Source organism: Python bivittatus, unplaced genomic scaffold (genome assembly GCF_059951505.1).
Source record: "Python bivittatus isolate LINGU-HERP-01145 unplaced genomic scaffold, Pbiv_v1 ctg000610_np1212, whole genome shotgun sequence".
NCBI lineage: Eukaryota > Metazoa > Chordata > Lepidosauria > Squamata > Pythonidae > Python > Python bivittatus.
In genome coordinates, this window is record NW_028277088.1 from 19,486,001 (window position 1) to 19,503,398 (window position 17,398).

General features: G+C 36.1%; 1 protein-coding gene across 5 annotated transcripts in view; it reads right to left on the bottom strand.

Moving 5' to 3' along the window:
• Nucleotides 1–1,165: 1,165 nt before the first annotated feature.
• The window catches only part of CACNB2 (calcium voltage-gated channel auxiliary subunit beta 2), a 162,554-nt gene continuing 146,321 nt past the window's right edge, over nt 1,166–17,398 (bottom strand). For all 5 annotated transcript variants that reach the window (XM_088150432.1, XM_088150434.1, XM_088150431.1 and 2 more), the window contains 5 exons: nt 17,092–17,201; nt 7,330–7,481; nt 6,740–6,835; nt 4,337–4,522; nt 1,166–3,129 (listed from right to left, as the gene is read on the bottom strand). In XM_088150432.1, coding sequence (XP_088006558.1) covers nt 2,644–3,129; nt 4,337–4,522; nt 6,740–6,835; nt 7,330–7,481; nt 17,092–17,201 — 1,030 coding nt within the window. In that variant the 3' untranslated portion in view covers nt 1,166–2,643. The remainder of the gene's footprint in view (nt 3,130–4,336; nt 4,523–6,739; nt 6,836–7,329; nt 7,482–17,091; nt 17,202–17,398) is intronic.

Here is a 17,398-nt window from a genome sequence, read left to right on the forward strand (position 1 = left end):
GATGTAGATATAGCTTAGACACCAGGAAGAACTTCTTGAAAGTAGGAGCTGTCAATCAGTGGAAAAAGTTACTGCATGGAGTGGTTTCTTCTCCTTCACTGGGGGTTTTCAAACAGAGCCTGAATAGTCATCTGTCAAGAATGGTGCAGTGAATACTGCAATGTGCAGGGGATTGGACTTGATGACCTTTTACATCCATTCAAACTCTATGATTCTAGAAAAAACATCCAGAAGGCAGCAGTGGTAAACTCTTTCATATTTTTGCCAAGAAAACTACATGGGTATATCCATTAAGTCACAAGGAGTTGAGTTCAATTCAAAAGAGACGTTACTTTTCATGCTTCTCTAATTCTGTAACCATATCACTACACTTCCTGATAATTATTCCCATTGAAATTATCAGATTGCACTCATTTTTCTTTTCTTCTTTTTGTTATCTTCCTTTTCATATATATGTATTTCTCTGTACCCAGGAAATTTTGTAGTAATATAAAATTTTGGTCTTGTAGCTTGGATATTAGAATGAAAAGTATGAAATCAAATACTAATTTCTTCTGCAACAGAGGTTTTTACATATTAAGACACTATACATAGTTAATTTATGAATGGAACACTGAGATACTACCTGCAGTACATTTTGAAGCTATGCCTACATTTGGGGCCAATCTAAAGTTTACCCCAAATCCCCAAAATCAACATTTCAACATGTTGCATATTTATGAAAGTCTTTCAACTTTTATATATGTTGAAGAGGATTTTCAAGAGAGATGAATACAGTGTCAGCCCATGATTTTAGCTACAATGATCTTCCCCTCCAAATATAAATAAATCTCATTTATGCTATGCATATTAAGTCATATATGATTAATATTATTCCTTTATTCTTTTCTGTAATACTTATTTAATAAAGATTCTGGGCAGAACTGAATCTAGCCTGGTCCATGCATGAGGCAAGTAAAAAAATATATATTAACCTGTAAATACTACTGTACAAGTATTATCTGAAAAATGCACACCTGACAATGCATTTGAACTATTATTTGTTTCTGACAAAAAGTTTAGAAATTACAATAATGATTCAGCAACCTTGTGGCAGTAAAGCCCACAGGTAAAAGACAAATGGACAAGTTGATTAGGATAGAAAGATGGTCAAATATAGAAAAAGCAGAGAAGCTACAAAATTTATTTTCCAACAAAATAACTCTCCACAAGCTGTGTAAACTTGTCTTACTAAAACAAATACTCTAGAACACAAAAAGTTTACATTTCCAGTGAAACACTCACAGTCACATTTGCTTGTGTTTTTAACTTTCCTGGATCCTCAAAAAAGAGCCAGCAGATTGATGCTTTCCCAGTTACCCGTTAGCCGTAAACTTTCTTGTGTTACTTGCCTGCAATCTTGAACTTCCAAGTTAAAAAACAGCAAGAAAAAAAAAACCCACACAGATTCTAGAATAATCTATACTTGGGGCTGACTGATGCATTATGATTTGACCCTAATTTCCTCATTTAGTTGCTGAGATCATGCTTGAAGTAGAAGATGGTACGCTTCTTCTGTAAGAAAGAACAGCTGCTCGTATCTCCTTCTTGACAAGATCTCATACCTAAGCATACACATGTAATAATTATGGCAGATTCATAAGATATGGAATGACCCTCAGGTATCTCTTGGTATGCCTTTCTCTCCCTCCCTCCCTCATACACACACAAACACTCTTTCAGACACACACATGCTCATACACCATGTCAACTGTTGCCTGTCAAGTTGATAAAAAAACATCTGTGTGCTGTCAGAGCAATTAGTTAAGTACTGTGCACAGCAGGACCATATACAGTGTCACATTATTTTTGCCATAGATCTAAAATGCAAAGATGATAAGTTTGCAACAAGAATCCAACCTGTTATCTAAAGTGGTCAGTCCTATTTACACTAAGTACAAGAAAGTGTGTCTAGAGTGAACATTACTACCCATTTTCCAGTTGCCCATAATTCAAAAGCGAATCTGCTGACTTGGCATTAGGATTCTAAAACAGTGTGATCAATCTTATGTAAGAAGGCGTCTGCAGAAATAACATTTATAAACTGTCTATACAGTACACAGTACCAGTACATAGAAAAGAGATTTTGACTTTATGATCCCGTGTATAAGGCAAGACTGAATTCTGTTTCAAAATGTAGTCCGCTAGAGGAACAAGCAACAGAAAGTGGCTCTTAAAACAATATGCAAATCAGGTGTCTACAGATTAAAAAAAAAAAAGAGCCAATGAGAGTTTCAATTTGAATGTGCTGATTTTGGCTTGCTGAAAAATGGGGAAAAGTATTGAACACTAATTGAATTTTGTCTAAAAACACTAATACCACCTTGATGGCAACAGATATCTGTTCAAATGGCAGCTACCAGAATCAGTTTGGAAAAAAAAAATAGCATAGCATAACTTCAGAAACATTGCAGTTGTACTATGCCAATGTGTAATAGCATTAATCAAAATGAAAATTCTATTTTATGCCATTGCTTTGAAAGCACCAGCACTTTAAGATCAGCATACAAGATACCACATTCTGCACTGAAAAACCGAGATTATTTTTAAGGAGCTTTCTCATACCCGATTTCAAAAGAAACACAAAACTGTCAGAGGCAAGTGTTACTGATGGATATACACATCCCTCTTCCATTCCACTGTGTCACTACGTTTCTTAGGTACTACTTCTCCATCCCTGTCACAGTACTGGTCCCTTGATTTATGACGGCTACGTTGTTTGTTGCCTTCGTTGTGGTCCTGTTCTCGGTCCCTTTCCTTTGACCGATGCCTTGATTCTCGATGTCGGTGATCACTGACCCCATGTGGCTCATCCCTGTGATTGTGATCTCTATGAGAATCATAGGGTTCATGTGAGTAGTCCTCTTTTGGTTCTATATATGCTGAATCTCTGTTGTCTTGTGTTTCTGAATCAAAAGTTTCTTGTCGAGATAAACCACGGCTAGTTCCGCTACGATGGTTATGATGATGTCCTGAAGAGGAAGAGCGATGTTGAGATTTCCTGGTTGGTTCAACTCGTGCTTCTTCTTCCCCCTGTGAACCAGTTCTTTCAGTGGCTGATTGCTCATTCCTCTGATCAACTTGAGAGCCCTGATTAATACAACAGAATGATAAATATGTATTGGTAAATTTTGTACAGAAAATGCCTTTTTAAATCAGCAATATCACAGCCTTCAACATTCTTGAGCAGATTTGTTCAAGAATCTATGTCCCAAAATAATGGGTTTAAGGCAATTATTTATGGCTAGCCACTTCAGTCTAATTTAATAATTCAACCTTTATTATCAGTATTTCTTTATAGCATAAGTGAAACTTCGTTCCAAAATGAAAGCAAAGTCAGTCAGCCCTTATTTATTTCTTGATTCATCTTAACCTCTGGCAGTCATACCAATTTTTAGAATTTTCTGTTCGGTCCCCTCTCTGAGCCTAGACACTTCACACAAGAAGAAAAAGAGCAAATCTGGCAATACAAGAGTGAACCAGGCACTAAATAAACCTCAGAAAGTTTTAAGAGCAGGCATCAGTGAAAAAAAATATCACTGCAAACAACAGAACAAGATTTCAATATTAAACACAGTACAGCAAGAACAGTATTTTGTTCTTAAAATAAGATTTATTAAAGATTCAAGCTATACCAGCAATTGAAAATGGAAGTAAAAAATGACCAGTCACAATCAAATCTCATGTTCATCACCATAAGGTTTTGAAATTATTGAAAAATGACAATTCATTACCTTAGCTTAGGGGTGTAGCTTTATCAGTCTTTTACTAATTTCAGCAATAATATCACTTAAAAGCAAATAACAAAAACTTTAGTTATTGTTAACAATATGCTAATATTTAGGTTATCCAGTCTGCATTATCAAACCTAGATTTAAGTTAAAGCAAGATCAGAATTGGAATAGACATTTTCTAGATTTATAATTTCCAAGAAATTAAGAAATTAAGAAAATATTTTCTTAACTTTGAAACTGGTACTTGATCTTCAGAGTAATATTACATCTAGTTTGGTAGATCTGCAATGTCATTGAGGGGCTTGGCTTTAGATCTGAATTTGATAATGGCAAATTTTCCAACTTGTTCCATGAGTGTCAATTTGATTTCTCTTGAAAAGGCCACATTAGATTCCATTATCATTTTTCAAAAGTACTTTAGAGAGAAATACTCATGAAATGATTTAAATAGCATTGCATCTAAAAATTAAGGGAACATCTGCAGTGATTTCATATTGCAAGTTGCACTCGTATTTATAATATAAATAACCAACCCAGTGCATTGTATTTTTAAATGACCATACCTGTAAATTTACATTTGGGCCCGGGTTGATAGGAAGAGTGGCAGAAGCCAATGTGCGAGTGAGAAGCTGATTGGAAGGGTGGCTGCTACTGGGATGTGTGGCCTTCCAGTATGCTTCCAAATAGTCAGCCAGGTGTTCACAAGCATCTTCAAGCTGGTTCTCATCCAGAATCACATCAAACATTTCCTTATAACGGGGGGAAAAAAAAACACAGAAAAGCAAGATTTCACAAACTACGTCTAAGTATCAGTGCAAAAGCAGGAAATACATGATTTTAGAATAACAAATTCAATGTAAACTTGTGTCTTATTTTAAGGACAAAACTAAACCACATAATCTTAAAATATAGCCCTCAAGAAAAATAACATATATCACTCTAAGAAATAAAAACTCCATGATTTAGGTGACAGAAGAATACCACTGGGATATGAAAAATTCCTTATTCCTCTCAGACACTGTTAAAAGGTTTAAAGCCGATGACAATACTTTTTGGAGTGCTAATTTTAAAATCTGGATGAAATAACTAAAGACTTTAGTTCCTCCTTGTTCTCCTCTTATTTCTATCTTTAGCCATACTAAATTCTCTGCATCTGCTACTATATTTTATAATCCAAAGATCAATCAGAAATTATACAGACTGAAGGATTTCTATCATTCCACTTATCTTACTAATATAGAATTGATAATTAATGAGCAATTAACATTCTTCAAAATGTTCTTGGCTACCTCATTTACAGTTTAGATCTTTTATTTCTAAATTAAGAAGAAAGCAAACACTCCTTTGACAAACTTTGGAGCAGTACTATCAAATCTTTCAGATTCATCTAAAGGACTCATCTCTAAATTAGATAATATTATCATGGAACAAACATATCAGCCTCTAATTGGTTTGAAAATGGCAAGAGATTAAGAATCAAGGGTAGAATAAATATGGAAATGGAAACCAGTCCAAATTAAAGAAATCTTCCTCAATTCAAATTAAAGAATATTTTCTTAAATTATTCCATACATGGTATATGACTTCATATAAGGTGGCATGCATGAACAAAAAAAAAAGACCCTTTCTTTGTTGGAATGGCTACAAGGAAAAGGAAACATTTTTGCACTTGTAGTGGTCATGTCCCCTTATTTTTTCTTTCTAGTCTGAGGCATTTTTGGAGACTGATAGTTATAAATCAAAGAATTAATATCTGTTCACAACTTCCTTTGCTGAATATGCTTTCAGGATCTAATGCAAATATTTACTCTAAAGAATTTAGTGATATTTTTGTCAACTGCTGCTAGAATGTCCATAGCTAAACATTGGAAAGATAACATTATGATGTTGGAGTTCTGGTAACAAAATGTCTAGCATATTGCCATAGCAGAGAAATTGACCTATGCTCTACATTTGCATACTGGTCAAGCTAAAGTTAAAGCTTTCTCAAATATATTGTCTGATTTTATATCTTACGCTAACCAGAGGAAACACAATTGTTTTATGCCAGATGAATATAATAATGTAGAGAGGAATACTGAGGAAATATTCAGATTTGGTTTCATGAATCCTTATTCTTGTCTCTCTTTTTAACCAATTTATTATACTGTTTATAGTTGCTATAAATTTTTTAAGAAACACTTTAAAAAATCTCATGGTTTCTATCATTCTAAGACTGATTTCAACTATCAACAAAAACCAGAATGAAATATTGTACAAAATAATATAAATTTACAGACAAATTCTACATACTAAGATCAGAAGGCTAAGGACACAGATGGAAATGAAAAGCTGTGGGATTCCTCACACTGAAGTACATTCAAAAGTGAAAAAAGTGAATGACTCTATAGGCAGACACATGTTGCCTGTGCAAGCCTTCTCCTCAATCCAGCTGACATAATACAAATACTCTCCCCCACCCCCAAAAATGGCCAATCTGTGACCCATATACCACATATGGCCAAAGAGCCCCATCTGAAGTCCGCAGAGTGGACAGGGACAGTCAGTTCAGATTTTTGAGGGGTGGTGCTGGAAGGTGTCTGCAAGGCTTAAGACACAATGTTTGTCCCTGAAGCTTCCAAATGAAAAAGAGAGACTAAAAATGTCAATCTTACACACTGACATAACATTTGGCAAGATCTATCTAGGCAAGATAGAAGGAAGAAATGTAGTCCCAGTTAAGATTGCCCAGTTAAGAGGAAAGCAAAGGGGAGGAGTTTGCTGTTCTTTCCCAGCCAGCTGACTTGATCACTGCTTTTAACACAGGGACACTGCATTCATAGTCTACTGTTGTATCCATGACTGGACTAAAGACATTTTTGTTCTCATAGCAAGTATTTGCCACAAAAATGAATGGAAAGACACCTATAAAACAGAATGGCTTGTAAGGATGTTTTTTCTACCCGTATATATGAAGAATGACTCACTGGAGGGCACTGAGCCAGTTTATCAGCTGCTACCATTTGAACATTAAGATGCTTAGCCTGAGATTTGCCTCGGGATTTTATCAGCCTCTGTAAAACCTGTGGAAAAGATGTCTGTGGTTAAAATATAAAGTAATCCGAAAATAAAACAGTGATGGGATACGATACTACATGCATAGCTATCATTTCAGAATGTTTCAATTCTGGTATCTTAAAGTTAGAGGCATATTGATGACAGCACGGGGGATAGGGTTATGGGCATTCAGGAGACAACTTTTTTCCCTCTCAAATTTTTCTTCTGGACTGAATGAAGTCAATATTTAATACAAAGGATATCAATTATTCCATAAACTCTTTCATCAATTCGTAATACACTCCCCTTTTTCCTTTATGTAACCCAGGATCCTTTATCTTCAGATTGAATAAGAAATGTGAAACTATGTGAATAAGTCACTAAAAGCTACCCCTTCAATGATGATCTTTTTCCACATGTAGTGGTTCAAAATGTTAATGTATTAAAAACAACAGTTCACAATATAATACATGAAGGAAATCAAAAAGGGACAAAAAAACAACCAGATGAAATTATTTACCTTTGGAGAAGAAATCTTTACATACACTATAATGGGTGCCAGGGAGGTTTTGCTAAGTTGAGCAGGATGATTAATGGTATCAGCATCAAGTACTACCAACTGTAATGTTCTTGCTAATTCAAATATTCGTTCAATTTCACTCTGAACTTCAGCTGCAAAAAGTACAGAAATACCAGTTAAAGAATAATTTATTATTTAGCAAATAAAATAATGCAAGTTTAATGTACATAGTATCCAACACTGAAAAATTTACTTTGGCTTTTCTGGCACATATTTTACATTAAACAGGATTATTCAAAAAAGTTTATGCTTCCAGTGATAGATGTCTTCTCCTGTAAGTGTACGCTCTTGCATTGCAAGTAGATGATAATCATTTTTATATCAGCCATGAGACCCTTGTATCTACACAAAGTATGACCAATTACCACTAATAGGTTTTTCATTTAGAATGCCTGATTCAACATAATTCCTGGACCACAGATGTACAGCATGTTCTCTCATCAGACTGAATTTTTGGCAATAGGGCCATTTTCCACCACTTTGGTTACTTCTACAGAAACCAATTATCAAAGCAGAAGGAAAGAAGGAACTGTCCTGATCCCATTTTTATCTTCATTGCTGTTGTCACTACCTAATACCCAATGGACAATACTCAATGAAGCAACCAAATACAGCTCTCCATATTTATATCAATAGTCATTTTTTATATCAAGAATTGTAAGTGTCCTATGATTTTGCACTAGATTACTGTCAGCATTTTTGCAATGGCAATTGTGTTGGCTGCCTTGACCATGCGATAGGAAGATAACATATGAATTTAAAAAACAAATGTTCTTACTGCTTCTAATGTCATTAATATTTTACAAAATACAATAGAAAGTTATCATTTTTCAAGAGGGACAGAAATGTCCCCAAACTTTTGCAACATGTCACATGAGAAAGAAACACATATGATAGAGAGACTCATTCAGTTATCTCCTTACAGATAATGCTGGGTATTAAGGAGACAATGGTGGAAAATAATGTTATAATCAACTCTATTTCATTAAGAGCAGTCCACATCAAGTCATATTTATGTATAATTTATATAAGGGTGTTAATGAACATGAAACTTTTATCAGTCAATTTAAAACCAATAGTGATTTTATAGAGGCTGATTAAAAGCCAGTTTGGTGTGGTGGTTAAGGCAGTGTTTCTCAACCTTGGCAACTTTAAGATGAGTGGACTTTAACTCCCAGAATTCCCAAGCCAGCCATGCTGGCTGGGGAATTCTAGGACTTGAAATCCACTCATCTTAAAGTTGCCAAGGTTGAGAAACACTGGGTTAAGGTATCAGGCTAGAACCCAGGAGAGTGTGAGTGCTAGTCTTGCCTTAGGCACAAAGCCAGCTGGGTGACCTTGGGCCAGTCACTCACTCTCAGCTCCAGGAAGGAGGCAATGGCAAACCACTCCAGAAAACCTTGCCAAGAAAACTACAGGGATTAGTCCAGGGAGTTGCCAGGAGTCAACACTGACTTGAAGGTGCCAAAAAAAAAAAAAAAGAGGCTGATTACATATATATTTAAAATGTATCTATTTGGTTTAATCTCAAATTATTCTTTTGATTGCAGCTTATCAGATTTTGCTCATATACTTATCAGTTTATCAGATGTTGTTCATATGCTAGCTTTGCTTTTTCTAGCTTTTCAGCCAACAGTTGAAGTTTTCAGCAAAAGATTCTTTGCATATGTATATACGAATGTGAATATAAATCGGTGTGTGTGTGTGTGTGTGTGGTGTGTGTGTTCATGCATGTGTGTATTCATCATATTTTATAAGAGACCAAATCACACTTGTGAAGATGGAGGAAAAAATGTTCATGATTTACTATTTGTTTATAACAATAAATAAATTCAATTGATAAATAATAAATAAATAAGTTCAATTGATATAGCTGCTCACTGAGCATACAATTTGTTACTCTGTAATGATACATAATAGAGACAAAATGAAAGGGTTAGGCACAAGTCTCAATGTAATGGTAGAGCTGCACTGCTGGGGCGGTCAGATGAATCCAGTCCCTTGCTGATAAGCTACAACGGTGAAACTATGTGGAACAGCAGCATTTTCTGCTATTCTTGTTGCTTTATGTCAATCCAGAATAAAAGTGAAAATCAGAATAACCACTCTACTAATCCCTATTTTTGCAATACAATCTGACCAATACATAAACTGGTTTAAGTATTGTAAGCCTCTGGAGACACAGTAGAAGCTAGGAATACTGAGGATCCACTGTCCTCTTCTAGTCTGTTCTTTGCCCAACCTATACCATGCCTCCATTTTGGCCTTCTTGGCATCTAAAAATCAGCCACAGAGAGGTGAGAAAAAAACAGAAGAGAAAATCCAATGTTGGATTTTCCTTCAAAGTTGGTGCACTCCCCCTGGTAGGGGGAATCTGATTCATTCATAGCCCTGGGATGTGTGGTCTAATTTGACTGCTTTCAATCTTCATCTGTAAATATTATTGTTCAGAGTAGTTATGACAATTTTGGTTTGTTTAATCTTTTGTTTTATTAAACACTAATGAAGGCCTATTAAAAAAACAAGAAAAGGTAAGCAAGAAAAAGGAATAAAATACAAATGGATAAACAATGGATTTACAAATGGTTCTAATTTTCCAATATATCATCATTTAATTGTGAGTGAAAATATTGTATTATTTTAAAAGATTAAAAATTCCTATTAAACTCTAAACAACGCATGAACGTCAGTATAGTCGTGGCTATTTTGTTAAGAAACAATTTGTCTTAGAACAAAATTACAATACAGCAAAAACAAACCATGCATGACAGATATTGTATTGTCGAAGGCTTTCACGGCCGGCATACGATGGCTGGTGTGGGTGTTCCGGGCTGTGTGGCCGTGTTCCTGAAGTTTTGTTTCCTAACGTTTCGCCAGCACCTGTGACCGGCATCTTCAGAGTGCAGGAGCACAGACAGGAGCAGTTCTCTCTGTGCCCAGGGTGATGTGACCCTTCTGTGGGTATTTATAGAGATCTGGGGGGGGGGAAGGGGGGATTGGGGGTGTGGGGGGAGTTGAGTTAATGAGTGGATGCTTGTTTTGGTGTCAGCATCTGTGTGTATCTTCCTGGGGATTAGGCAGGGTTTTGTCTTCTTCAGCTCAGTTCAGCTCACCACCAGGACATGTGAACAGTTCACACAATGAACTTGCTAATCACCCCCAGCAGCCCCTCGTTAACAATTCAATAGAAGAAAAAACCCTGCCTAATCCCCAGGAAGATACACACAGATTCTGACACCAAAACAAGCAGCCACTCAGTAACCCAACCCCCCCACACCCCCAATCCCCCTTCCCCCCAGATCTCTATAAATACCCACAAAAGGGTCCCATCACCTGGGCACAGAGAGAACTGCTCCTGTCTGTGCTCCTGCACTCTGAAGATGCTGGTCACAGGTGCTGGCGAAACGTTAGGAAACAAAACTTCAAGAACACGGCCACACAGCCCGGAACACCCACACCAGCCATCATGACCGATATTGATTTAACAATGAGAATTACACAGTACCAGAAAGACATCATCACTGAAGAAATACGAAAGATTTAAATGAAAAATATTTATTCTATTTCCAGACACATATTACAGATGGTCTTTTAGTAGTAAAGCAGTATATGGTGACACAAGTCTGAGTTGCCACTATTATGGCACTAGATGCACATAACTCTCCACCCTTTTCAAATCAGGCCTAAATGACCACTGGGTCTCTTAATACAGATCCATTGCTCTGTTGCCTGAAGTATTCTTGTATTTTTCAACCACAGTATTAAAATGATATTGTATTTTTAAAACAAATTTGGCATGTCATACAACTTCCAATAAACTACGTCCATACTTCTAATTTCTACAAAATTATTTGTATTTGTATTGTATTCTATTTCATTTGAAAATTTATCATCAAAGAAATCCTAAAATTCAAAAAGGTTGACTTTTTAAAGAAAGAAAATAGTGTTAAAGTCATATGAAGTAGACATTAAAATGGTTAAGGTACCTGACATTAATTATCTTAACCAGAAAAAAATAACAAATGTCAGTAACCAAAATTCTGTGACATGACAGAAGCCACAAAGTATATTTCAAAACAGGAAGAATCAAATGTTTTTCAGATAGGTGTTAATCATAACCCAATTATTTTAAAGGTCTCAAAGAGAATTCTGACAATGAGTAGATCGATCAAATAATGACTTTTTTTCCCCCAAATAAGGAAGCTATTTAGTACCACCTAAGAGAGAAAATGGCACGGGCTCATCAAGAAGTCAGAAATCCTTAGGATACTAATTGTCCTGGAACACATTAGTTTAATAAAGAAACAGTGGCATGTATCAGTCTAGGGGGAACATGTTGGCAAATGCCTCTTTATATTGGCATTGCATGGGCATATACAGGGCAAAAATTCTACTATGAAGAATAATGTAATCTTAGCCAGGGGTATATTAGGTCTATGAATAGCGTTTTTTTTTCCTCCTAATCAGGCTGAGATTCTCTAAATTTCAATAGACCAGATTGGCTGCATATAAATAAATTGCCTACTAAACTGCCTGCAAATAAATGGATATAATAATGTGAATGAGTTATAGAAATTTTAATTTTGTACAGCAATAGATCTCCAGTGTTATTAAGGATGAATCAGTGGGTGCATTAAATCTAGTTTGCATGCATATCTTTGACAGAGAAAAAAATTGCTGGATGAATTTTGACCACTGCTTAATTGCAGTGTCATGTAAATGTTCTTAAAAACCATTTAGACATCACATTATAAAACAATCTACACAATATAAATACCAACAAGACAAACACAGCTTCAAAGGCAACATTTTCAAAGCAATGTACCTCTTTTGTGCATGCAACAATGTAGGTACATATAACCCAATTCCACAATGGAGAATAGTGATCACAAACAGCAACATGCACATCTACAGTTTTGGACCAGTGCAATATAGAATTTAAGTATCCAGTCATTTAAAAATCTAGTTATCAAATCTTTTTATACCAATTGCAGATTGATTGCTAACATTTAAAATTGGCAACATCGTCTAGAAAAAAAATTCAGTACAAACTATGACGACTTGTTTTTGCCATTACAAAACCTTCTATCAATAGCAGATAGTGGTTTTGTGAGGTACAATGCGTACTGAACACGCACAAAAGGAAAAATAACTAGCAACCTTATATACATACCCAAAACATCTGGAAAGGGAGGGCATTAATGAATGGAAAAACCCAAGAGAATCAGGATCTTGTCCAAAACATACAGAATGAGATAAACTTACAAGAGAAACTAGAAATGGGACTTACATGGGAACAAACAAGAAACAGGGTTGGACTTGACACTGACAAAGAAATGAAGCAAAAGCCACATATTTGGTTCAGTAGCATTTACAAATATTATGGACAAACAGAGAGGTATTACAGTTACTGAAATTTAATCATGTTTTGAGTGAAGCTTATTTTTCAAAGGAGTGTACTTTTATACAACTTTTTAAAGACCAGTCATTGGTAGTCTCTAATATATTGCCATTCAATATATAAAAGATACATAATGGCAATTTGTTCAGTACCAACTTATCTCAAAAATGGAAAATGAAGAGAAGAACAACATGCAGTCTGTGTTAACAAAGCTGGATTATAGTATCTCATGAGCATGGCATATATAGTATAGTTGAGGAGCTCTTTTCCCCAAAATATTTTTAGAACATAATTCTTGACTTTCTAATGACATCAAGTGAATCTAGAATAGTTCTTTTTCACCCACAAATAAGTTGTATTCTCAGGCACAGAGTGATTATACATAATGCGATAACTCTGATAAAGTTAATGTCTAGGTCCAGTCAGTTCTTGGATGGAAATCCAGTGTATTTACCTGGAAACTCAATGTATGCATTTTGAACTTCACAATGAAAGAAAAGCAGGATATAAACATTTTACTTATATTATTTACTGACACATTAAACACAAATATGGCTGGAATCCAAAGAGTTAGTTTAGATTTTTATTTATCGCAAAAATGGGCATATTGTAATTAAGAAGAACAGTTGGTTATTCTCTACCCTAAGAAAGATTAGCAGTAAGAAAATAATAAAAGTAATACCCCAGCTAAAAACAATAAAAGGTCTGACAATAAATAGAAGTTACTTATATCTTTTTGCCTTCAAGTCAAACCTGACACCTGGTAATTCATCCATGCAGTTTTCTAGGTAACATTTTCAGAAGTGCTTAGGATTGAGAGAGGGAGAGAGAGAGAAGGAGACAGAGAGAGAAATCCCGCTGGCAACAATGCCTAAGGAAGGACTAGAACTCAGGTTTCTCCACTTCTATCCCAGCATGTTAACCACTAGACCAAACTGGCTCTCAATTTTATCATGCTATAATGCTAATACACAATTATAATTTTTGCTAAATAGGTAATCCTTGAATTACAACCATTTGTTCAGCGAATGTTCAAAGTTAGAGCTGTGCTGAACAAGTGGGACATATGCCCAGTCCCCGAAGTTATGGCCATTGCAGCGCCCCCATGGTGATGTGATCAAAATTCGGGCGTTTGGTAGCCTGCTTGCTCTTACGACTGCAGAGGCGCTTCAATTCCCCCCACCCACCTATCTCCCTCCCATCTCTGCCCTTTTGGCTGCCTTACACAGTAGCACTCCTCGGCAGGGGCAGCACTGGGGCTGAAGTAGAGGGTTAGGCCTTCAGCAGTCTCATCCATCTGCCACTGCCCCAGGCCTCTACTTCAGCCCCAGTGCTGCTGCCACCAAGTGCTGCCTCAGCCCCATACTGCGGCCAGTCACCCCAGTGCCACAGTGCAAAGCCCCAGCCACCCCCACTACTCTGTGCTCTGCTTGCCCTGCTGGCCCTGCCATCCTGCGCTCACTGGCCCTGCCAGTCCCGCCACCCCCAGCTGACCTTCACCATCTTTCTCCCACTGCGCACCCAGCCTGGCCCTATGGCTTCTTCCCAAGGCCGCTCACGCTATTCTCGCAATGCTTCAGAAGCCTCCTAAAACCTCACAAGAAGACTATGCCTGCCATTCTCCAAATCACTGAAGTCTAAAAGGGTAGGTATTCACTGGAATTACAATGTATTTGTTATATTTGCTTTAAACCATGGCTTAGTAATCTATTCTGCATGTAACTTCTGATGGCCTCTTGTACGGCCTGTTCTTTTTTTTCTCCCCACACTATCCTGTGCTCCCAAAGTCTGCTAATAGGTTATTTACAAGCTGCTACTATTGTGCTGAGAGACCAAATGTAGTCTTCAGAAGGGTCTCTAGAAAGAGTAAAGTCTCACCCCCTTCCTCCCAGCGAATGTGCTCATGACAGATTCTCATATGTGCCATCTCAGCCTGGAAACAGATGCATCACTTGAGCTAAAAACGCTACTGTTTTTAAATTTGTACATAAGACATGTGAAAAACTCCTTTCGGGGTATATAAATATCTAATGAGCAAGCAGGATTTTCATAGCTTTGGTGAGCATTGTAGAGTGTGCGAGTTTGCTCCATCACATACTTTACATCCCTTTTTGGTTTTCTTTATACTCCCAAAATAGTGAGAAATCCTATCACCATTTATATGTAAGCTTTTCACTTTACTGCACATATACAGAATAAATACAAGTCAGCAACTTTGTTCAACAATTTTCAGTCTGTGGGTATCCAAAACTGGAATACAATTATCGCCCAGTGACAAGGAAAAGTATGAACAATATAATGTATTGTCGAAGGCTTTCATGGCCGGCATACGATGGCTGGTGTGGGTGTTCCGGGCTGTGTGGCCGTGGTCTTGAAGTTTTGTTTCCTAACGTTTCGCCAGCACCTGTGACCGGCATCTTCAGAGTGCAGGAGCACAGACAGGAGCAGAGGCAGGGCAGGGGCACAGAGAGAACTGCTCCTGTCTGTGCTTCTGCACTCTGAAGATGCCGGTCACAGGTGCTGGCGAAACGTTAGGAAACAAAACTTCAAGACCACGGCCACACAGCCCGGAACACCCACACCAGCCAACTATGAACAATATAGTTTTCAAAGAATATTTAGGTGAAGCTTGTTTGATATCATTAAACTCCTTAAGGAATGTCTACACTGCATGATCACAGATTTGCAAAGACAAAAGGCATTATTTAATTACAGGTAGGTCTCAATTAGTGTAGTTATTGAATCTCACAAAATATTGCATTATTTGAATTCTCACTATTTGAAGTGATATTTCTATGGAAAATATGGTAATTGGTTCCAGCTTGATAGGAACCAGCAATGAAGAATTTTAAACATAAATCATTATATGTGTATTAATGAAATATTACAGTAAAGGATAAAAAGAATATACTTATTTAAATTTATGGTTAACAAAGTCACAGAGTAGATATAGAAAGCAAAATAAAAATAAAAAATTCTACCGTAGATTCAGGCTTTCTCTCCTAACATCTCATCCTATTTTAGTGTTGCAATGTCTATGTTCAATTACATCAAGGTTTTGCTCTAATGTAATATAGGTAGTCCCTGGGGTAAGAACGCCTGGTTAAGATCGACCCATAGTTAAGAATGGAGTCTATTGTAGCAAAATTCGAGTTAAATACACAATGATTTGAGTTAATTACACAATACTACTTATACAGTATTATACAATAATATTGTTCCGGCTTACATACACATTTGATTGAAGGACAGACCTTGGGAATGGAACTCGTCCTTCAACTGGGGATTACATGTAATGAGCCTCTTCTTTTTTTAAAAAAAAATTATTAAAGATTTTTTATATTATTTTACATTTATATTAGTTAATATACAAACTAATATAAAGTAAGAAAAAGAAAAAGAAAGCAATCAAAGAGAGAGCTAAAAGTGCAAGAAAGGGAAAAAAGTAAAAGAAAAACAGAAAAAAAAGAAAAGAGATGCAAAGAAGTAGCTTCCGGTCTTCTTTACAGCAGTTGTAAGTACAATTATAAATTTACCTCTTATTCTATGGTTACAGCATAACTCTTCTTTTTTAAACTTGTACTGTTTTCCTCTGACAGAATCTTCCTTTTCTCCATTTTGCACATATGAAGATTAGCGGCATCTAGTACCCCAACCCCAACTCTACTTCTAAAAATGTTTCATCAAACCTAATGTCATAGTGATATGAAGCCTTTGCTGTGTTAAACATGCATTCCAGTACTGCTGGCTAATTATATATATAGTATATGTAAATGTGAAAACAGATCTTGAATAAGACTAACAGGTTCACACATATTCTCATACCTTTCTGGAAAGATTAATGGCATTCTAGAAAATATACTGTATGTGTTTCTTTTGTATCAATAGGGTTATAAGAGATATGTATGGGCCATCAGCACATAACAATTTATACAGTAGATTATAAAGATTACTTCATAATATGAACATTTTCCAATAAGCCTACTGGTTCTTTTTAATGAATAAATTACACAGCCTCAAAAAAATGTCTGACAGATTTTACTTCAAAAACTTGAAAAACGTAATGTTAATTTGAAACACACACATAATTTCAGATCCATAAGCCAAGAAGTTAGTATTTTATTGATACTAAAAGTAACAGAGAAAAGCTAAGTAGTGTTTGTACATAATTTTTTTAATCTATGTAACACCAAGAACTGCTAAAAATAGATAATATACTGGCATTACAGTGAATAATTCCTTAAAAAAAAAAACCATTATGTCACAGCTAGTGATATTTTGTTGTCATTTCATACACTTACCTAAGCTTGACCTTGTATTGGATCGTTCTATTATCGCATGCTTGCTGGGATTATTTAATACTGAGCGTTTGGCAAGCGAGATGTCTGCTGTGACCCGTGTGATTGAGATACTGAATAAACACAACAAAAGACAAACAATGTTGTGATTATTGTTTAAAAATCTGAGAGGTGAAATCTTGAATAGAAAATGAATCAGATGGCAGCAAATGAATTCAATGTTCCACACATCTTTTAGTGAACTGTTTTAGCTGCTGCTATCAAAATACAAAGACAATACGCTTTTGTCTCTAGAGGCATTTTAAAAAAT